General features: G+C 31.6%; 1 protein-coding gene, 1 non-coding gene and 1 pseudogene across 7 annotated transcripts; all 3 read right to left on the reverse strand.

Moving 5' to 3' along the window:
• Window positions 1-227: 227 nt before the first annotated feature.
• LOC107848198 (ureide permease 1) lies at window positions 228-11,658 on the reverse strand. 6 transcript variants are annotated; one of them, XM_016692905.2, is made up of 8 exons: window positions 11,471-11,658; window positions 3,837-4,139; window positions 2,588-2,726; window positions 2,331-2,499; window positions 1,949-1,992; window positions 1,769-1,866; window positions 1,137-1,511; window positions 228-654 (listed from the first exon to the last, which is right to left on the reverse strand). In XM_016692905.2, exons 2-8 carry the CDS (start codon window positions 4,071-4,073, stop codon window positions 502-504), a joined length of 1,215 nt encoding a protein of 404 aa, XP_016548391.1. In that variant the 5' UTR covers window positions 4,074-4,139; window positions 11,471-11,658; the 3' UTR covers window positions 228-501. The 6 variants fall into 6 exon arrangements, with proteins under 6 accessions (XP_016548391.1, XP_047255481.1, XP_016548392.1 ...); XM_047399525.1 differs by lacking the exon at window positions 11,471-11,658 and adding an exon at window positions 5,259-5,282; XM_016692906.2 differs by lacking the exon at window positions 11,471-11,658 and adding an exon at window positions 5,188-5,210.
• A 5,057-nt stretch (window positions 11,659-16,715) lies between these two features.
• On the reverse strand, window positions 16,716-16,787 carry TRNAP-AGG. Its single transcript has one exon. It is a non-coding gene; the product is annotated as a tRNA-Pro (tRNA).
• A 3,384-nt stretch (window positions 16,788-20,171) lies between these two features.
• On the reverse strand, window positions 20,172-22,889 carry LOC107847195 (annotated as a pseudogene).
• Between the last annotated feature and the right edge of the window lie 937 nt (window positions 22,890-23,826).

The raw sequence follows: 23,826 nt of genomic DNA on the forward strand, positions 1-23,826 counted from the left end.
AGAAAGTAACTAAATTTACTGGTAATTCAATTATAATTGTATGTTACTGGTAATTCAGATCTTGAATCCGCCTTGCATATTCTTTATGGTAAGAACTCATGATAAATTGGTTAGTTTTACACTTCTTGCCAGTCTATAATGCAGAATGAAAATTATTGAACATACCAAATTATATTAGTACAACAGAACTGAACTGAATCTGAATGGTTGGTTGAACAGAAGAAAGATTGTTTTCAGGAACTTAGATTCCATTACCTTCAAATAAAAAGAACCCTTTGAAATACATTCTAAGAATACATAAGCCAACATTAACATCTTTTAACTCTCTGTCTGTGTCGAGTCAAACACCATCATAAAACGAGAGGGAGCTAACTAAAATCAATCTTCCGCTTTCCTCGTATTAAATTATTTCTCCCTAATTTTTGGGTCGCAACAACAAACAAGGAAGGGTAACATGATATGTACAGAAAAAACATATCTTACAACTACTATACAATCGCGCTATTTGCGATGCCCTGACGATGCCATGAGAATTGCAACAGCTGCTGTAAACATAAACAACATGCCTGCAAGGAGCGTGTATGTTTTCCTTGATGATCTTCGATATTCTCCAAACAAAACCACCCCCCAAAATGTGCTCACAAGAGGCAGTGCCTGAAATTCGCCACATATTTCAGATGAATAAGTGTGTTCAATACAGTTGAATGATATACGACTAATCAATCCGACAATACATATTTCCTTCGGTTCACTTTATGTGAATCTATTTGACTGAGCTCGGAGTTCATGAACTAAAGATAGAATCTTGGAGGAACTAATGGTCTTAGACATGTCATGACGTTCGTCTGGCCATAAGTCAAGTCATTAGCAAAATAGGAAGTTCAAACTTTAGTTATTTCCAAAATATAGAAAGGTGACGTTCTATTTGGAATAAACTAGAAGGAAATAACGTCGCCACTTTTTCAGATTCTTTAGTGGAAAGTTCAATATGTAACTCTGCTATAAGAGTTTTGCAGAGCGGTAATAAACTCAGATAAAGGAGGAAGGTTACTTATGTCATAGTGGTTTCATATAGTCGACAAAATGGGGCGTAGCTGATATATATGAAAGGATAATCGGCTGATAAATGCACAAACCTGAACAGCATCTGCAGCCGCGTATCCAGCTGCTTGACCCCCCATGAATTGGAGACCATTACCGAAGCCACATATAAGTCCAGCCAAAAGAGCCCAACCTCTGCCATTCCAATCATTGATATAAGCCTTGAACGACGACTTGGGTGCATTTAGTATGGGGTAGTACAAGAAAGTGAGGTTCAAAATCATGGCAATCACGAAACAAAAGGATGAGAAATAGAAAAATGCTGTATAGACGGTCAAGTGGGGTACTCCATCTTTGAGAGTATGCCATTGATCGTTTGTGGCTAAGTTGAATGCAGGTGAGAACATAGAGAAACAAATCCCAGCAAAGAATGTTATGGCCAATCCAACGAACGTGCCCTTCCCAAAAACCTGCAAGCATACACAACTTAACTATTAGGATGTAACTACGATGTATTTCACAAAAACGTAAGTAGGCTATTCTGTTGTGTTACACCTAATTGAAATTCATATTTGTCAAGAATCTTCTTAATTGAAATTCATATTTGTCAAGAATCTTCTTAGTCTGGTCAGAGACTTATAGGCAAGTATAGCATAAAGTATGAGTTTTGGAGAATCACTATTCTAGACTACCCTTAGTTTGCCTTCACGGAAAAAGAAATTCCGACCTTGATTGATCTCGTTTTCTCAAGTTCTATTAGGAAAGCCGCAGTCCCAAATTTTGCCTTCCTAGGAGCATCTCCATCCTCTAGATCATTTTTAGTACCTGAGGTTATACGAATTAGAAAAAAGAAGCCTGCCAATTAAAGATACGGGAATCATATTTAAGATGCCCGGGATCACAATACCTGGATTAGAATTTGTTGGTTTGAAGGAAGAAATTCCATTAGTCCTGCAAATGTGCAATTACATTGGACATCAATTTTCTGTCATTATTGGTCAAGTTTTATAAAAGCGTAGATGTATATATGCGTGACAGAGTTTTAGTATATACGTCCTGCACTTTACTCTTATATCACAAGGAACACGAGAAGACAAAAAGAGATGAAGAATTGTGTCAGTCATCACATGCAAGTAGTGTAGCTCTGCACGCTTACACGACGTGGTTATGACATGGACCTATAGCCAAAAAAAGTCTATTTCGTTGAAATTTTATTTATTCGAAATGATCAGAAGAAAGGAAACCACAAACATTATAAAAAAATTAATCTGGGAAGTATGCTAGCATACCCGACTTTGCAGTCATTTGAATAGCTATCAAGCTTGGTTTTGTTATCAGCATTGTTGGATGAATGAACAGCAGAGCCTAAGCAAACGGCAATCAAGAAGCATGCAACTCCAGAAAACAGAATCTCAGCTTTGTTAATTTTGTCGTCAAGGTAATAATTCAGGGTCGTTCCTGTCATAACCAAAAGAATAGCACATATCATGTTTCAACACCTTGTACTCACTTCAAAAAATAGAAGTTGCTGAAGTTAAGAGGATACCTATAACGACTGTAATACTTGCAGAGACCACTTCGGTGACTGATAAACCAACTAAAGCAAAAGCATATTGAGTTGAGAGGTTCCCAAGACTCAGGAACATTCCTCCAGCCATTGCAAACAAGACACTGTGCCAATTATCCTGCAACGTTTCGTTGATAATAGTAAACCATAATACCCAAAGGAAAATCGGAAGTTCAGAAATGCTTGTTATTGTGAAAAAAATCAATTATGGACGACAATACATGAGACCTCTAAGGTGCTAATGGAAAGTCGCTATTAAAATAGACTTTTCGAATTGAAAAAAGAAACTACTGTCTTAGGATAGCCAATCTTGATAGAAACATGAATTAGAAAGTAAGAAAGACAAAAATGGATATATCAGCTAATAAGGGCGACTGCTACGTTCCATATAAGGTACTCTAATAGAAGTCATGTTATTTCTTAGTTAGCATATCCTTCACCACTTTGACAGCGAGGACCTTGTGGCATGATATTAGCCAATCAGAAGTACGTAATACCAATTGTCACTCAAACTTGAAAATGAGTGGGGAAAATTTTATCAGGTAAATTGATGAGAACATATGAATAAATCAAACTCCATGTTAAGCAGGGCCAAATTCAGCAGAAGGCAACAGAACAGCAGATGGATATGAATTTTTAAAAACATGGTCTTAAATAAATTTGTAAAAGCTCATACATATCTCTCTTCAAAAATAGTCAATACAAGTCGATCCCTAATTTAGCTCTACCTATCAAACAAAAGTATATGCTACCTGGTTATCATAGCACAAAAAAAGAAAATTACTGCTGCATTATAGATTTAATTCTGTACTCCTTTGGAAGAGAATAGTAATCTCATTTGCTTTTTATTTTTTTTGCATGTTATTGAGCCGAAAAGGTGCCATTTGTTTCTTGTACTTAACTAAAGAGAAAATATACAACACATAAGCGACCTGTATATATTCCATTTTCCAAATTGAAGGATAGCCCGGTACACTAAGCTCCCACCATGCACGGATTAGAGAAGGGCCGGACCACAAGGGTCTACTGTACAGTCTTACCCTGCAGTTTTGCAAGAGGCTGTTTCCACAGCTCGAACCCGTGACCTCCTAGTCACATGGCAGCAATTTTACCAGTTACGCCAAGGCTCCCTTTCACCATTTTCCAACTTGATCTATTCGTCAAATCGAACGCAAGAAACGTTGGCCTGAAAAATACAGCTACTATCCTGGCTGTTAAGGGCACTAACCTGAAAGAGTTGAGTGAGGAAATCAGGCCTTTCTGGTGTGCTTGGCCCAAACTGACCAAAGGTGAGAGCAATGATCGCCGCAGCCAGAAAATTGGTAATGGTATAATCAAGGTAAGTATGTTGAGGAAGACGACCTCGTCTTTCGAGCAAAGTCAGTAGAGCTGGCCATGTCCCTAACAATAACAAAGAGAATAGCATACATGCTATAGCCCCACCTTTGCTTTCAACCATATACATCTTCAATCCACTTGATAAGACACTTTCTGGTGAAAGATTTACCAAGTTGGTAAGCCTCCAATAGTCCTATCCAAAGAGGAAAACAATGAAAGATTCAATCTTTTAAATTGTTACAACAGATTTAACACATCCCAAATTCATTGAGCTGCATCAAGTATCAATGGAAGTAGAGAAGGGGAATGGCTACGTTGTTCTGGCACTTCAAAAATGTCGATCGGTGAGTGTACTCCAAAAGTAGTGCACTTTTTGAGAATCCGACACGACCGTCACAACATTTTTGAAGAGTCTGAGCAACATAGGCCATGGGACCACATCCCCAGAGACAGGGAACTGGTGTTTGCCATATACATAGCTGTCTGCATCCTAGGAAACCACAAAGATTGAAACTTTACCAGTCTGTGTACCAAGAAATAGAAACATACTCACAAAATTCCCAAAAAAACTTGATAAAACAAATATGAACAATCTGAATATAACACAAATAAGAAAGAAAAGAATGATTGTTCACAAGTAAGAGAACTTATAGTGATTCAAGAACTTCCAACTTTGCTTTCTATCTAAAAAGGAAATCAACAAACAACACCAAACACAGTGTGATCCCACAAGTAGGGTCTGGAGAGAGCAGAGTCATGGAGACCTTATCTCCTACCTCGTAGAGATAGCGAGACTGTTTACGATAGACCTCAGCTTAAAATAAAACATTTCCAAGCAATTTGAAAAAGAGAATACATACAGATAGATATAAGGGCAAAAAAGGATACAAAATTATAGCTTTCAGCATACCATTTCCACATAAAAATCAAGTCTTTCCACTCAAACATGAGAATCCAATTTACTCACCATATCAAATTTCATAAGGGAATCCAGAATCTTTAAACAAAAGAAAAATGAAAAAATCCAAAAGAGTGAACAGTTTTTTGCACTTAACCACCACTGGGGCCACCAAATATCCATTGTTGATTCTCAAAAATGAACCATTCAACGTATCAAAAGGTCAAAAGGGTATCAAGAACTCATTTTAATAATCCAAAAAATTGAATCTTTCAACAATAAACAGTTACAGACGTGCACACACAAGCAACATAAAAAATATATATATAAAAAAGAGTACTACCAATAAAAAGATTCGATTTTTTTAACAGATGCGCAAACACAAGCAACAGAAAGCAAAAACAATAATACTACCAAGAAAAAAGATTTGATATTTTATTATTATCATCCATGTTGCTCGAATTTTTTAGCATCTATATATAAATAGACATTTAAAAATTGAAGATAACGGAAATAAGAATGTTGTATTGGATGTGTAGGGGATAGAGTTAGGAATGAGATTATTCGGAGAGAAGGTGGAAGACAAGATGCGGTAGGAAAGACTGAGATGGTTTGAGCATGTGATGAGGAAGGGCACGAATGTCCCAATTCGTAGGTGTGAGAGACTAGCTTTGGATGGTTTCAGAAGGAGTAGAGGTAGGCCAAAAAAATACTGGAGAGACGTGATTAAATATGACATGGAGCTGTTACAGCTTACTGAGGAGGGTAGAAGGCTAGTGCGAGGGTGGGTTGTATCTTGTAGTTAGGGAGCTCTTGCGTAGTCGGGTTAATAATCTTAGAACAGTGTTAATTGGTAGAAGCTGCTAGTGTATACTATTACTAGGTGATCTTCCTAACTATTCTTTATCTTGAGCCGAGAGTCTATCAGAAATAGTCTCTCTACTTCTTCGAAGATAATGGTATCGATTGCGTATATTTTATCCTCTTCAAATCCTACTTGGTGAGAATACACTGAGTTTATTATTGTTGTAGATAGATAGATATTTCTTGACTTCTCCATTAATTTATATATGTATCTTTTAATTTTTTTATTTAAAATTCTGACTTTATTACAAGGTAGAGATAATATCTACATACATACTACCTCATCAACTCTAACTTTGAGAGATTATATTAAATATATTATTACATTATTATTAGTATTATTATTATTAAATGTTAAAGTCAGATAAATAAATTAAAATGGGAAAGTATAGTATATAAATTTTTGTGCAACTGATTGATGTTACTGTTAGGTGTTGTGAATCATGGTGTCAGAATCTTGGAGTGAAGATGATTTTAAATTCATTGTGTTTTTCTTTTTTTGGTGGTATATTATAGTCCCTCCATTTTATAATAGATGAATTATTGAATTTAGGCACATAAATTAAGAAAAAAATATTAGAGATATAAATTTAATATAACTTTTTATTTTTATCCCAAAAAAGAAAAAGTTAACCTAATTGATTGTCAAATCATAAGGGTAAATTTGAAAAAAAATTTAATAATTTATTTATTTTAAAACATCAATAAATATCCTAACAATTCACTTATTTCAAAACGGGAAAAATATACCATAGGCTTGTAGATGATTTTAAATTCATTGTGTTGCTGTATTGTGTGACCATCTGGACAATATATTCTGCGGTCAAATTGCATATTGACAATTATTTTCTATGGATGTGACCTTCACATTGCCCCAAAAATATTGGGAAAATAGTGGACATTATTGAATCGGAAAAGGGTCAAAATTATTCATTTATTTTCTATTATATTGTCTAACTATTTCCTTCGTATTTTCTTTTATCCAACTCTTAAAAAAAAAAAAAAAAAAAGAGCGTAAAATGACTAATGATTTTATTAAATTTATATTAAATATTTTAATTACTTACTAGAATTAATTATTAAATTATTAAGAATAAATTTAAAAAAATATTTAATTATCTCTTAATTTTTTAAAATATGTTAATTATTTTGAAATAACTTTTTAATAAACATGCAAAATAATATGATACGAAGGAAGGAAGTATATTCTTCATTACGTTTCTTGGTTGAATTTATTCACATCGTATTATTGTTTAAATATGTTCTTCATCATATTTTTTTTTGGTTGAATTTAGTTTTATCGTTAGGCAAAATTTTAAATTCGCTCTTATCTTAATCGACTGGACATTAATGAGTTCTTTTTTCGATTTGTCGTTAAAGGGAAAATATGAGTTAATGATCGATTTTCTAATTTTTAGAAGACAATCAATTTTGATAGCAGCATTTAATATGTATATATCTTGTTTTTAGAGATTTTTGTATATGTATGTTTACGAATTGTTAAAAGTTATTGTTAATTGTTATGATTTTAAGGATTCATAACAAGCTGTAGGAATAACCACTAATAAAAATAGGAAAACAATTATGTAAAATAGATTTTTATGATTTAAAGACAAAAGCTTTGATGCATCGTTTATTTTATTTTTTTAATCATAAAATGGAACATCAAATTAAGAAAAATTTGAGATGGGTAAAACGGGACGGAGGGAGTATGTATATATCTTGTTTTTAGAGATTTTGTATATATTCACTTCAAGTATATGAATGAGGGTCTTAAATTAACTGTTAGAGGTTGTTTGGTTGGAAAACAAGTTATGCTGTGATTAGTTATATTGAGATTACTTATTCTGATATTACTTTTTTAGTGGTTGTTTGGTTTGTGGTATTAAAAATAATATGCATTGCATCATTTTTACGAATAAATAGTTTGATTATAAAAATATCTTTCGCTTTATTTAGCTTAATTATTGTCCTTCATATTAAATCATACAAAAGAAATTAAAAAGTTACTATATTGTTTTAAAACTTTATTAGTTTTTTTCTTCCTAAAAATACATATTAAGAAATTTATGTTGGTATTTCTTAAATATGTATGAAGCTTTAATATTTCATCTTAAATTATTTATTTTGTCCTAAATTCTATAAAATGTTGATAATCTCATTTTTTGTTAAAAAAAAATCATCATAAAAAATTGGGATAATACCCACAAAAATACCTGAACTTTAACCGGATTTTCAGTTGAGCATACTGAACTTTGTGGGGGTCCTATTACCCCTAAACTTTTTTTTTCGTATTTTAATGTCATCTATCTGCCCACTTGGACACATGTAAATATGAGGTGGCGCGTGTGTTATACGCGCCAATACACGTGTAAAAACGAGATTTGGCGCATGTCGAATCTGGGTAATAGGGACCCCCGCAAAGTCCAGTATGCTCAACTGAAAATTCGGTCAAAGTTCAGGTATTTTCGTAAGTATTATCCCTAAAAAAATTGAAAAAGAATTACTCTAATTTTTCATTATTTAGTATCATTATTATCTGGAGAGTCAACATGTATTTTTTTAAAAAAAATAAATTTTCAAATATTTTTATCTAAATGGAAAAAATATTTTTTATTTAATAATTAAGCATGTATTAAGTTGAAAAGAGAATGTCAAGATACTTTAATTACTTGTCCATGATAAATTTGTTAGAAAAATAAAAATTTGAAATAAGATTAATAAACATATCTACAAAGAAAGACAATAAATCCTTGGGTCCATTTTGAATTTGATTGTATAAATAAATTTTATGATGTCACTATTATTTTTTCATGATTCATCACTTTTGTAACATTTAATAAGCTCATATCATTATTCAAATTTACCAAAATGGATAAAAATTTGTAGAGTAATTAAAGTTTAAATTAGAGATAAAATTAACCAAAAAATTTGATGTGAGTACTATCAAAATCTCACGTTCTCTCTCATATATAATAGTAAAGTAATATATATATATATATATATATATATATATATATATTTATCCCGAATTAGCCAACCAAATAAAGTACCAAAATATTTATACCAAGATTATTATTTTATCCCAGAATTATTTGTATTAGTACCTCGCATCAAACGATCCCTTAAAGTTATTATTATGATTCCAAGAATTCTAACTCTAAAAATTCCCTCTAACGAAAATACAGGCTAAATTGTGTAAAATAAATTTTTATGATTTAAAAACACAAGCTTTGATGCATCGATCTTTTTTTTCCGCTTTAGCTATATATTGTAAGACAAATAATGTTTAAAGTTTCCGCTACACCACAACTCATGTTGGTTATACTCTTTTTTCTTGGTTTACTTATCATAGTAACAAAACATAATTAGTTGATAATCTTTATTAATTTTAAAAATTAATATAGATTAAATTATCTTGGAATATTTTTGAAAAAATAGCACTCTCCTCATTTATTTGATGATTGTTGAGAGTTGAACTAGAAACTTATTATTTTTGTCTTTTTCTGATTCAGGTCAATGTTTTCTTTTTTAAAAAAATAAAATAATATATATATATATAATTCGTTTTTCAATTTTAATTATAATTTTTATTTTGTTTTCTTCTTTGTGTCTTCGGTTTTCAACTCTCTTCCTCACTCCCCTTCATTTTCTTTTTGGATTACATATTTAATTCGTATGTTTTGTCTTATCATGACAAATTCTCAAATAATTATTTTACTTTTCATATTATTAAATTAATCTTATTACCAAAAGTTGTCGACATTTTATAAAATGGTGACTTAATTTTCGCTCTATTGCATTACAAATTATGGAATAAATTGGTATTGAAAATATTATGTTACTTAATTACCTAAATATTACGAAGGCCATAAAACTATTTTTTGTCACGATATCTTTTGATCATTTACTTTTGAAATTTCTTACTTTTGCTTAGTAATTCATTTGGTGGAAGCATTTGATATGCCCTTAATTTTTTCCAAGTTTCATTACATAGAAAATGACACAAAAAAAATTAGGCAGGTGTCAATTAAAGTACTATGATTTTTAGTCATATCTTGAAGTTGAAAATTGTAATTAAGGTATATATATAATAATATAAAAGCTTAAATAATTATAAACTCTGTACCAAAAAGCATGATGTCTAATTACATCAAATCAATTTTTTTCAACAAGCGAAAATGCTGACTTTGACTAGAGTGTTTTAAGGGTAAATGACAACTAAAGAATTATGTCGTATCCAATTAGTCACTAATAAAAATATAAAATATATAGATTAAATATGAGTTCTACGATAATACGAAAAACTTAACTTTCTGAAACATCCCAAAGGGTATGATAACTCAGTAGTTCAGATGTGCAAAATAAACAAACTCATGCAAATCAAATTTTCTCATATATATATTTCTCATCAACAACAAATTCAGTGTATTCCCACATATTAGAGTCTGAGGTAAGATGTACGCAGTTCATATCACTACTTCAAGAGAAGTAAAAAGGCTGTTTCCGATAGACCTCGGCTTAAGACAAGGAATAATAGACAAATACTTAATAAAACATGAAACAAGATATCAAAATAAAAATATGCCACCCACAAGAAATAATAAACAAAGAATGGTAAACACATTCGTAATAAAGCATACAACAAAGTGTCCTAGCAAGAATAATATATCTACCAAGTAATGTCCTACCCCAACGATTCAAACCGACACTAGCCTTCTATCCTAATTCGCGCCCTCCAAATCTTCCTATCTAGGGACATGTCCTCTCCTCAGTGATCTGTAACTGCTCCATGTCCCGCTTGATCACCTCTTTCCAGTATTTCTTCGGCCTACCCCTACCTCGCCTGAAACCATCCAAATCAAGCTTCTCACACCTACGAACTGAGGCATCCATACCCCTCCTCATCATATGCCCAAACCATCTCAATCGGACTTCCCGCATCTTGTCTTCCCGAATAGTCTCATTTCGAACTCTATCACCCCTATTAAGCTCACACATCCAACGCAACATCCGCATTTCCGCCACCTTCAATTTTTGAATGTGAGAGTTCTTGACTGACCAACATTCCGCTCCATACAACATAACCGGTCGGACTGCCACCCTGTAGAATTTACCTTTAAGCTTGAACGGCACCTTCCTATCACACAACATCCCCGAGGCGAGCTTCCACTTCATCCAAATTAAATATTTCTCAAAGTATATATATTTGAATATACATAATCTTTTTTAGAAGTTAATAGAAATATGTACACTTCCACCTATATACATGGGTGGTGGTTGACCAACATGTCAACTATAATTTTTGTTCTGTATTATGCCAAATTAAAATGTATAATGTTGTTAATAAATAAAATTAAATATTTTTTTGGACTTAATTAACCACCATTACCCAAAAATAATTTACTGTTGCTTCCCTTTTTTTGGGGGGGTAAGTTTACTGTTGCTTCTCAAATATGAAGCAGTGCATTACCATATCAAAAGTCAGAATTAACAAACAAAATCAATAAAGAATACACTTGAACAATACGTAGTAAAGTTTTCATACAAACACAAGCAACAAAAAGAACATAACATGAATTAGCAAAGCATAAATTCTGTCACTAAACAGTAAAAAACTGTCGCTAATCCTATTTAACGATGAATTTCCAACAAATTATCGATAATCTCATTAGCTATATATGAGCTATTCAGCGATGAATTTTCGTAGCTAACTTTTTTTTAATAGTAAAAAAAAGAAGAGAAAAAGATAGATAACATACCAATTATAGAACTCCACCAAAATTGTATCCAAGAACTCTACAATTTCACATCAAGAATGGAACTCCAAAGTACAAAAAGGTGATATTTAGCTACTTTGAAGGGGCAAACGAAGACGAGGAGAAGAAGCAAAAAAAAATTATATATTAAGTGTGAAGGTATTATGTGAATGTGGGAAATGAATTGGTTTATATAAGTAAATATAACAAAAAAGAGGGGGAAAGATATATATAAAATTAATTCCAATAGTGACACTGCACATGAGTTAAATATCCACAGTAGTGAAACATATATCAGCCATGCTCTCCTCCTTTTGTCACAATACATAACAATTTCCTTTAACTTGATTTCAACTCGCATTTATATATAAGTAAACTACTGTAAAGTTAAACAACTAGATCTACGTGTTCTACATGTCAAATTATATGAGATTTATCTCAAAAAATGTGTGAGTCTGTTTATTTAATTTTATAATAAATTTAAGTATCTATTTATGTACATCTAAAATTAAAAGATATAGATTTCAGATGAGACCAGATTAAAGGGCATATTTAGATATTAATGCATTTTCTTTAAGCAAATGATTATATATAATTGCTTAGCCTGTATGTGAATATATTCATGTAGACAATTCATGTTCATGTGCTCTAGTAGATAAGGATTATGAGTACACACGAAAATTTTAGAGTAATGATTTTACATAATAAATGAAATGTTAAATTTAATATATATACAAATTTAATAATTTCTCTCATACAAATAAATTAATTTTAGAAAAAATAACTGAATTTAACTGAACTCGTATCTGAACTTCTATCTCCGACTTATACATATGTGCCATGTGCCAAAAGTCTTCGGCCACCAAATTGTATGGTGACAATTTGTATGCATGTCACCTCATACAATCCCTCAAGGGAAATATTTAATATGATTATTAGGATATTTTGTTGTTGGATTCGATAAAATTCAATAATTTTAATTTTAATTTTATATATTATTTTAAAAAATTCATTACAGTGCTAAATTTAAACAATTAATCTAAAATATAATAATTTAAATTTGATAAAATTTTGAATTCAGGTATAGACTCTAGATATTTATAGAAAGTTGGGTTGAGGTATTAATATAATGTGTAATTTGTTTTTGTCCTAGTATGGGTCAATGTTCTTTTTTCTATTTTTTCCTTAAATTTTTTTTTTTTTTTTCAAAGTCTTCCTTTGTTTATTCATATATTGACGATAGGCTAATCAAGATCGGATATAATTATTTTTTTTAATAAAATTTTATTTCAATGATATCGGTGGTCCAAGATAGCACACTTAGTAGAATTCGGAATCAAAATAAGTCGCAAAATAAAAAAGTGATCAAAATAAGCTATTTATTTAATAAGTTATCAAAATAGGTTAAACATAATAAATTATTACGTTTTATATATTTTTCTTAACGGTCAATTGAATGAATAATAAACACTGTTTGTAAAACGTAATAATTTATTACGTTTTCTACAAAAAACAAAAACAAAAAAGCTGTGTGTTGACACAATCATCTTTATATCAAATCATGTAATTTATAATAATTTATTACATTTTATAAACAGTGTTTGTACTTTGTAATAAATTACTACGAACTACACTTATCCATATCCCATCAACTTTACTTTTCTTTTTTTAAATATAACCCTCACCCATCCCACACAGCTAACTGTCCCACCCCACCCCAGCCCCTTACCTTATTTTAAATTTAACTTTTTACTATATTTTTATAAAATGAAATTTTTAATTATGCATTCTTTATTTTTTTATTTATAAAAATAACTTTTTTAATACTATTTAAAATAAGGTAAGAGATTGGGGTAGGGTGGAACGATAAGGTGCGTGGGGTGGGGTGGGGATTACATGGAAAGTAAAGTTGATGGAATATGGACAAAATTTGTAATAATTTATTACAAAGTACAAACATTGTTTGTAACACGTAATAAATTATTACAAATTACATGATTTGACATAAAGATGAATGTGACAATATACAATTTTTTTTTTTTGAAAACATAATAAATTATTATGTTTTACAAATAATGTTTACTATTCATTTCCGTCAGTTGACCGTTAAAAAAAAATATGTAAAACGTAATACTTTATAACTTTAATTTATTTTGATAACTTATTAAATAAGTGACCGATTTTGATCATTTTTTATTTTGTGGCTTATTTTGATTCCGAATTTCACTCAGTGAATGAGGGGTGGTCCCGTTTTGTCACTTACACATTGAAATTTTATCGTTCATCAAGTCAATATAGTTTATTCCACTAAAATTTCATCATAACATATTAAATTTATAAAGTTTATCACAATAAGTTCAATGACAATATTTCTTTTTTTAGGTTAAGATGGGTATCTTTTCCTCCTCCATTGATTTTAGAATTTAAAAGTTGCCTTTCTTTGGACCTAAAGTCAAATTTGGGGTTCTTATTTATTCTTTTATTCATTTAATATTTAAAATTTGTTTTCAGACTACTTCAGATTTTCATCAAATAAATTAAAGTGAGGAGTAAATTATTTTTATAAAGAAATTTTCTACTATTATTATTCGAATATAAAATTTTCGATTGAAAATACAGGAATCTCAATCATTCAATTGTTCTGATATAAAATTTAGTGGTTATTGATTTTTCAAATTTCTCTTTGACCACTAATTTAAGTGCAAAGATTCTTGCTAAGTAGAAAGATGAAAACAAACAAAACTACTCCATAAAAAAAAATGTGCCAACTATTTGGAGTTGATTAGTCATAATTACTTGAAGTTAATATGGAGCAATTATTGTCTAAAAGATTAAATAAATAACTCCTAGGTTTTCCATTAAAAAAAGTGTAAATAACGTAAATACCAACCTTTTAAAAGTAATTACACTTTTTCCTATTTTTTAATTATGTTACTCTCTCTTTCTATTAATATACATAATATAGCCGACATATACAAAACATTCTGTGTATATGTGGGATTTTTGTAATATGTTTAGAGAGTTAAGATTTTTTTTGTAATATTAAAAACTTAAGTTGTGTTTTTATGTAATTTTTAGTTAAAACAACAACATTAATCTAAGGACCAAACATTTCCAAAAAAGTGTAATCTTATACTTAACTTTTTTTTATCACAAACTTTTTCCCTGCCTCTGGGAAAGTATTACCCAAAAAGTAGGAGAAAAAGATTAAGTGGAGAAACCTTTAAACAGACAAATGTAGTTATGAAGAGTTTATTTATTCTAAAAAAAGTTGTTTGATTAAATAAACTAATACAAACATATTTGACTATATTCGATGGACTTTTGTCAAATCAAATACAGTAATTTAATCTTAAAATTCACAGGTTGAAGCAAAAATTAAATAATTCATGAACTATAGTATAAACATATTTAAAAAATTTATCATCTGTATATAATATAATTTTCTAACGAATGAGTGTTGATTAATACTCTCTGAATAAGGTTCGCTTCCCTACGACCTACCTAGTGTTATCTGATAAGTAAAGTTGGGACGCAGATGTTATCTTTATCTTTTCGCGATAGAGAGATTTTTTTCAGTATATCATTGGTCAACATGAAAGGTGAAGACGTACCTAATGTCATCTTATAAGTGAAATTTTGAAAGAATAAGATTTAGAGTAATACATCTAGTACCCTCCTAAACTATAACCGAATTTGCTACAACACACTCCCAATTTCATGGGTGTTCTATTACCCCCTGAACTAAATTTTAACGTATTTTTATCAACCTTTTTAGCCGAGATGACATCTTTGACGTGACCCTCATTTTATGTAATAATGTGTCATACCAGCACAAAAGGATAACAAAAATATGCTAAAATTGAGTTCAGGGAGTAATAGGATTCTTGTGAAGTTAGGGTGTGACGTAGCAACTTTAGCCATAGTTTAGAGGCACGTTCTCTGTCACCCCCCACCGCGCTTATAGCTCTATACCTCAATCCAACTTGCTCTGGCCTCGGGTCCTTCCTTTCTATTCCTCGATAAGCGAACCATAGAAGCATTGGGTGATATCTGCTTTTGACAGATAGAAAGCATCTCTCTTTTGTCCCTCTTGATCAAACTCATCAAATAAATCTTATCTCTAAAATTTACGCAAACCTTATTCTTATTTTTACTAAATGAAAAAAACTATTTTCAATATACCCTCGAATTCTTATTTTTACTAAATGAAAAAAACTATTTTCAATATACCCTCGAACAACACGAAAGGTCAAATTTCTTTTCTTTCTGTTGTCAATTTTCCACTCACTCTAGTGGGAAGATCTAATTATTACACAGTAGAAGACAATGACACCACACAATATGTTAGGCATGTCCCAATTAATTAATTTTGATTAGTTAAAACTTTGAATAAGTTTGGTACAAAGCTTAAATAAATAAGTTTTGTACAAATAAAAACAGTATGAACAAACTTAATTACACATGCTAGACTATCATAGTTTTGGATCAATTAATATTGTCCAAACAAGGTGGAAAATTTTGCATTTTTCCATCCATAAAAAAAAAACTTTATAGTACTAATAAACGATTAACATGAACTCACCATTTTTTTTGCCTTTTGGCCTTTATTTGTAAGCCGTCCGTTTGATGTTTGACTTCGAATCAATCTTTTAAAATAAAGTACACTAATTAATTTATATTTTTGAATTTCAAATATTCTATATATGACCCAGATAGAAAAGTCTGGAGCTCGAAGATTATAATAAAAGGTTAGTAGTATTATCTAGTATTTGCATAACATTTTATTTTTTGAGATGTTTACTTTTATTTTTTTCCTTTGTATCTTGCTATTTTGCTTTAGTATTATTTTTTCTTTGAATTCGTGCTTCGACTTCCTTTTTATCTTTCTTCTTTTTGTCTTCTGGCCCTATCTTTTGAGTCGAATCTTTCAAAAACCGCTCTCTACCTCCAAAGACAAGGGTAAGATCTACATACATCTTACCCTCTTCAAGCTCTGTTTGCGAGACTACACTTTGTACGTTGCATTTCTTGAAATCTCTCTAATTCAAAATCGTTCAGAATATGTTTGTGAGACTACACTGGCTACGTACATAGCATTTCTTGAAATCTCTTTTCTAATTTAAAATCATAGAAATTGGATGGATACAAAAAAAACTAAAAAAAATCTGTTTTCTAATTTAAAATCAATACAAAAAACAAACATAGAAATTGGATGGATACCAAAAAAAACAAAAACAAAAAATTAGGGGCATTCCGAGAATTGAACTCGGGACCTCTCGCACCCTAAGCGAGAATCATACCACTAGACCAAATGCCCTTCATTAAGCAGTTGCACTCAATTTAAAATAAAATCGGCAACCTTTTACACTATACTTTTCTTTCATAGCATGATTATTTTATCATATTATCCCTATTAAACAATGTTTATATAGTGTCTTGAAATTAATTTAGAGAAAAAAAATAATTAATGTTAAAGATAAAATAAAAAAAAAGAAATTATCTTTTTTTAATATGTCAAAAATGACAAGTAAAAAATAGAAATTCAATTAAGAAATTAGTGACAAGTAAAAGTGAATGGAGGGAGTAATTATTTTTCTTAATAAATATATCATCTCAAATTATGACCAGTTAAAACTAAACGGAGGGAGTACTATTTTATTTAGTACTCCTTCCGTTCGCTTTTAGTTTGTAATTTTTTTGAAATGACACTCATTAAGAATTGCCTCTATCTATTGATATTTGGTAATAAGTATTGAATTTTTTTTTCAAAAAAATAAGTAATTAATGCTAAGGATAAACTATAATTTTTTTTTGTCTTTTTAAAAATTTATCGAAAATGACAAGTAAAAATGAAAATCAAATTTGAAAAATAGTGATAAATAAAAATAAACCGAGGGAGTATAAACAAAAAATATACCCCTGTTGACCAAAAAAATTGTGTGTTAACCAAAAAAATTGTATGTTTTTTGTATACTTGTCTATTAATAGATGTCTAACAATACTTTTTCAGTTTGAAAAATCAACGAATAATTTATTATTTTCAACCTATTGTAACCCTGTTATTAAATATTATTCATCACTCAACGCATTTCACAAAGCATTAAATTTATTTTATTCAAAGGGTGATATAGTAAAATTACCCTTATTATTTATTATTTTTTAACACGTGCCTCCACCAAATCGATAGTAGAGAAGTATTATTCGACGGATGGAGCATAACACAAGTTGTGTTGTTAGAGATGTAAGTTATCTAAACTTATGCCGAATAAATTATATATCTAATTTAATTCTTATAAGACTAATATCAGATAAGATAAAAATTCTCTAAACTTATTCATTGCAAAATTTGACAAATAACCCACATATTTTCATTAAAATGAATAAAAGGACAAAAATTAAAAGATGGAGTGTGATATTGGCACAGTTAGCCATTTTAGGGCACTTATTTAAAAGATAGCTAAGATTTGCAAAGTATTTAAATCTTATGCACTTGTGTTAAGTAGCTGGATAAAATTGCAAACGTGTTTCTTTAGTACGAAAAAGAGCCAAAAAGACAATATTTTTAACTTTACTAAGTCGTTTTCCTTAAGTATATTAGGTATCGACGGCTCGTGCTAGTACGAGTTTAATATATGTTATTTTTTATTTCAATTTATATGATACCAATAGATTTTAGATTATCAATCATTAAAATAATTTAAGTTTTAAATTATTACAATTTATAATATTTTCTTCTATTCCAATTTAAGAGCTCATTTGTTTACACTTAATGGGGGTCTAAATCTGAACGATTCAGACTTTAGATCATTAAGTACATTTATTTTTTATTAAAATTTTATCTCTTAATAGGTCTGAATAGGTCTTAATCATTCAAATCTAGAATCAAGTCTTAATAGGTCTGAAGATGTATTCTAGTGTTGGATAATATCGCCTGCTACTTTATTCATAATCATCAATCACCATCACTTTCCACCTTTGTCACCACCATCATTGTCAACCACCACCAACTACCTCTACCATTACAATCACCATCGACAACAAATATCGCTACCAACCATTATTGTCAACTGCTACCACACCTACTACCTCTATTATTCTAATTATACTCACTGTCATCAACAATACCACCATCATCAACCACTACCGGTCAGTCTCTACTATCGACCAACTCATTTATCACAACTAGCACCTACTTTTCTGATATATAATTAGTTTTTTATTTTGTAATATATACAAATAATTTTTTTGCACATTCAGATATTGAAATACAAACAGTCTTAATCGTTTAGTTTTCAGATTTGGAGACAACATCTTAATCGTTTAGTTTTCAGATTTAGAGACAACATCTTAATCATTCAGATGTGCATTCAAATTCAGACGTCAGAATTTAAGAAAAAACAAATGCAGCCTAAGTGACACTGATATAATTTCGAGAACAGCCAAATATTTTATATCTTTTAAATTTTTTAAGTTATTAATTAAGTTATTTATGATGTTTTTATATAATTTTTGATTAAAATATGAATACTTTCTCCGTCTCAATTTATGTAGCACAAATAAAATTTTGACAGCCAATCAATTTTTTTAATATTTTTATATTAAGTTCTTAATTGTTGTGATTACAATACTTTTTATCTCATTTTCAAATAATATAGTAGATTACTTTACGTCTTCTTCTATCCCATCCCAACTTAGAACCATACTAACATTTTAAATTTTGGATCTTCCACCGACTATATATGGTCCAAAAATAGAATAACATACCTAAGACACATTGCTAGCTAAACTCAAATAGCATGCCCATATAATGCGCCACTAAAAACAACAATATACCACGTGTGTACATAAACATTACCCCTACCTCTCGGAGATATGAGAATGTTATATGCTTACCGTGCATTTAATTCTCGGAGCAAATGAGCCTAGTCGTTGGGTAAAGTATCTCAAAGCTAGAATCATGAATCACATCTTCAATCAAATCATACACATGAATATGTAAAATAAAAGAATTATTAGAAGAAATTTGATATATTTAAAGTATTATATCTCAAGAAAAATTAAATGCATTGATTATATTACTAACTAAAAGAGAATTACTAGAAGAAAATGAGTATATAATTTTTAAAATAGATTTTGCTAAAAATCTAACTTTTTTTCCTTAAAAGTTTAAGGCCTTCGTTTGATTTTAGACTTAAGGCACTGACGTACTTTGGCCGCCCGTGGATCTTATATTAGTGCAAAGAACAAGTATAAAATTTACTAATACATATGTACAACTGCTCATATTTGCAACATTTTTGTTGTTAAAAAACAAGAGGTTGTTTCTGATAAATCCTCGGCTCAAAAGCTATTGCAAGTCAGGGGCGGAGCTACCCTTTGCCGAGGAGGTTCAACCGTCAGGGGTGGAACTACCCTTTGCCGAGGGGGTTCAACCCCCTTTGGCGAAAATTTATGCTATATATGCATGGTTAAAATTATTTTTTATGTATATATATTAGATGTTGAACCTCTTCGGTTAGTTCGTATGTTCATTTATGAATCCCTTAGTGAATACACTGGCTCCGCCACTGTTGCAAGTAATTATACATAAAAAGTGAAGACAGTGACCAAGAAAATAAGGCAAGCTGCCTTGTGCAACAAGTTACAATTACACTGATGATGAATATTTTCCATTACACATAAAAGTAAACTGAACCTTTGTGTAACCTAATTTTGTCAAAATTTATAATACAGACAAGGACCATTCTTTTTTTCTAATCAAAGCTAACCAAAAGGGCCAAAACCAGAATGCTGGACTATATTTGCCTGAAGCAGAAACAGGCTTGAGGGAATGGGTGTTTATAATAAACTGAATCCCTGAAGGTATTTGCTGTACAACCAGCAATGAAAAACTATAATCCGAATTCGCTAACATGTCTCCAATAAATCCTAGTTCTGGACAACTCGATCCATTCGTTAATCCCTAATGTTAACTCGGAGTTTTCGTGGTCTCTACCAACTATACAAAGATCACAACTGTCCTCGAGTGAACGAAGAACCTTAGTCGTCCCAACTGCATCATTATTAGCCTTGAACCAATGTATCATAGGTGACTCCTCCTCCATACTACTACTCTTCTCCATATTGTCCTTTGAATATTGTCTGAGCCAGACAAGATTCACCCTGATGTGGGGATGCCCTAGCATCCTGCAGCAATACGCAAGCGCTTCATCATCATCACGACCACCTAGGTAAAGCATTGTGACGCGGAAAAATGAATGGCCAAACAAGATTCGTGTGTTATCGGCTAATTGACCCCCACGATCAACTAGGATCCCAACTGAGCAAGGCGCTTTATGGAGTACCTGTTGGTTCACCATCCTAATTGCAGGGAAATTGGCTCCAACTCTTCCATCAATATCCCACTGCTTGTGGAACGGGATGATCACAATATTAACACCTTTGTCCACCGCGACTGTACATATGTCTCATCGTGCATAGTGGCATACGGAACAATGGAGGTGAAGTGTTGAACGGACATAGCATCTTTATTTCTCCGCGCCAGAATGTTGAGTGCATTGGATATATGTCCAGTTCTGCTAGGCAGAGACTTGAATTTCGCTTTGCCTTTTCTATTATGAGTCGGCACCAGTAAAGCGGCTGCTCTTCCTTTGAGCTCCATTAGATTAAGAACAAACACTGCAATCGGTCTCCTTCTAGACGGATTGGAGGCTTCAAGAAGATTGACTATGCTCGGAACATTATCTTCGTTGTGAATACATACTTGCACCCTAAGCTCACTCGTCGGATCTAAATACTGTATACTATTTGTTCTGTAGCCTGAGTACCTTCTTGATGGATCATAGAGGTACCAAACTAAAGGTCTTATAATTCCTGTTAGCACCAACATTGTGATTAACCAAAGCACATATGCTTCATCTGTTATTATCTGCACATAACCAAATGAAAGACATTTAAATAACCAAAAATTGATTGCATTGTCCTGTCAGTATATATGTAAGCAAAGAAAAGAGTAGAGATAGGTTGCGTACTCCATTATCCTTGAAGACGATATACATGGATGCCTCGATAATTCCTTTGCTACACATGATGAGAGCAAGAGGGATTGCATCTCGGAAGGAAAGCCCGAATTGAACTGCTGAAACAAGAGTGTCAGCAAACTTACCTAAATAACCCAATAGGATTATTGCTTCGACGGCTAAAAGGCTCTTCTTTCCTTTTTCTAGAGTAAATATGTCGAGTGACAAACCATTGATAGCAAACTTAGCAGGAAGCAACAATCCAGTACATAAAGAATCGATCTTGTAAACCAACGATGAGCCAAGAGGCGGTCCCTCAGGCACCACGAGGCCCAAAATAAAGCTACCAACAGCAGCTGGCTGTCCAAGAGACTCTGAGACAAATCCACAGAGGAGAGCTAGCACAGCTACCATTAGAAACTGACTTTCCCTCATAGAACCTCTTTCAGGTATAGTCCTAGCTACGCGTTTCACAAACGGCCTTACAACAAACGTGAGTACTAACACGAATGTGCTTATCCATACGACGAACAATACTCCATTCCACTTGGAATCACTTGCTGACGTGCTGAGTGTTATTAGAATTGTAGAAACAACATATATACTAACATCATTAATCGAGGAGGCCAATGTAGCTATTCGACCAATTTCTGAATTCAGAATCTTAAGGTCGCTAAGAAGGCTAGTGATAAGTATGAAGCAGAGTTAACTACAGCTATGATCTGCAGGACATGCGCCGTTGTGCCATCTATTACAGCCAAATGAGGTAATACATAACTCCCTAATCCTCCAAGTGCAACAGGCACAGCGAAAGAGGAGGCACCGATTAGCATCGCGGTTCTCCCTGCTCTTCTCAGCATTGTTGGATCTACTTGAACACCAAGAACAAATGAATGAAACATGAAACCAATATCTGCAATTGTTTGTAGTATCAATCTCCCTTCTGTTCGAAATATTAACGACGAATACTCGCGGAAACGACCTAAGCCTGATCTCCCCAACAAAATACCAGCCTGTTTTAGACCAACAATAATGACAGTATAAATTCTGCAACACAAGTGATCGATCATTTTGCAACATGCATGCACATCAAGTATAATATAGTAATAAAATTGTGAGACTTACAATAAGTTGTGCACTGATCGTACTTTGTTTAAGAGGTTTAATAAGTGCAAAAATAATAGTGGTGGCAAAGAAAATGAGAATGAATTGGGCCAAGACTAGTGGTAAACTAAAAGCAAAGGGGTTTCCACCAGACCATATGGCTCCCTTTGAGTTTATCATATCTGAAATTGACATATTAACCTTTCTGGATGATTACGTCCTTGCACTAATCCAGCCACAGCTGAAACTTTTCTTTGTCCCATTTTTATTTTGGTGAAACAAAACAATTAGTGTTACAAAATTTACCTAAGTTGAATCTACTAAATGGAAATGTGGACAATTCATCATATATATATATATATCCTTCATATTAGGCAAGTTTTTTGGATCTTATAGCGTCTTATTATTAATCTATGTGTCTATACTATCTTAAAAATATAAACTCTAAAAGCTTAAAGTAAAATTACTGATCTACCCATCTTACTAATTTAAATACCCAAAAATGAATTCCTTTCCTATGCTTTTTATGTTCATCAAATTTGTATTTTTGTTGTACAATATTATTCTTTTTGTTTTATTTTAAGCATTAAGGTGGTGATGTGATTACTTTTTAAATCAGTTTCGTTTATCTATGTGAGTGATATGATAGATACCTCATTGTGACATGAGGGAAAAGGTATCATCTTGCTTTGTTTTGATTATTCACATCATTTTTATTGTGGAAATATTTCTTATTGAAAATGTGTTATAATTTGGTATATCAGATGAACCAACATTAGCTTCCGCTAGAAAAGGACCGGATCGGACCGGACCACAAGGGTCTATGGTGTGCAGTCTCACTTTACATTTTTGCAAGGGTCTATTTAACGGCTTGAACTCTGGTCACATGAAGGTAATTTTACCAGTTACTCCAAGGCTTCACTCAAACAAAAAGGGAGGCGGCTGGCTGATACACATCCAGAAAAAAACGGAGAATGTTAATTCGGAGGAACTAAACATTCGACATAAAACTTAACGTACAAATAAAATTCGTTTTGTCTATCATAACTTAAAAAAAATGCACCTTAGAAATTTGTGTTTTATCTACAACACATGGGCCCTGTAACACCTCTTAGTAGCTGATTTATGTGTCTAGATTTGGCATGTTTTGCCAGGAAATCAGAAACCTTAGCGATACTCTTTGGACATTGCCAACTCGATAATATATATCTTCATTGTTGGCCCCCCTAAGAT

This window comes from Capsicum annuum, chromosome 11 (genome assembly GCF_002878395.1).
Source record: "Capsicum annuum cultivar UCD-10X-F1 chromosome 11, UCD10Xv1.1, whole genome shotgun sequence".
Classification (NCBI taxonomy): Eukaryota; Viridiplantae; Streptophyta; class Magnoliopsida; order Solanales; family Solanaceae; genus Capsicum; species Capsicum annuum.

Excerpts from the sequence above, each read along its gene's own strand:
- LOC107848198 (XM_047399524.1), bottom strand. The coding sequence starts at position 4,377 with ATGGCCTATGTTGCTCAGACTCTTCAAAAATGTTGTGACGGTCGTGTC. Across the intron at positions 2,727-3,836 it reads TCCTCACTCAACTCTTTCAG|GATAATTGGCACAGTGTCTT; the intron begins GTTAGTGCCCTT and ends GAAACGTTGCAG. Across the intron at positions 1,993-2,330 it reads TCAAATGACTGCAAAGTCGG|GACTAATGGAATTTCTTCCT; the intron begins GTATGCTAGCAT and ends GCACATTTGCAG.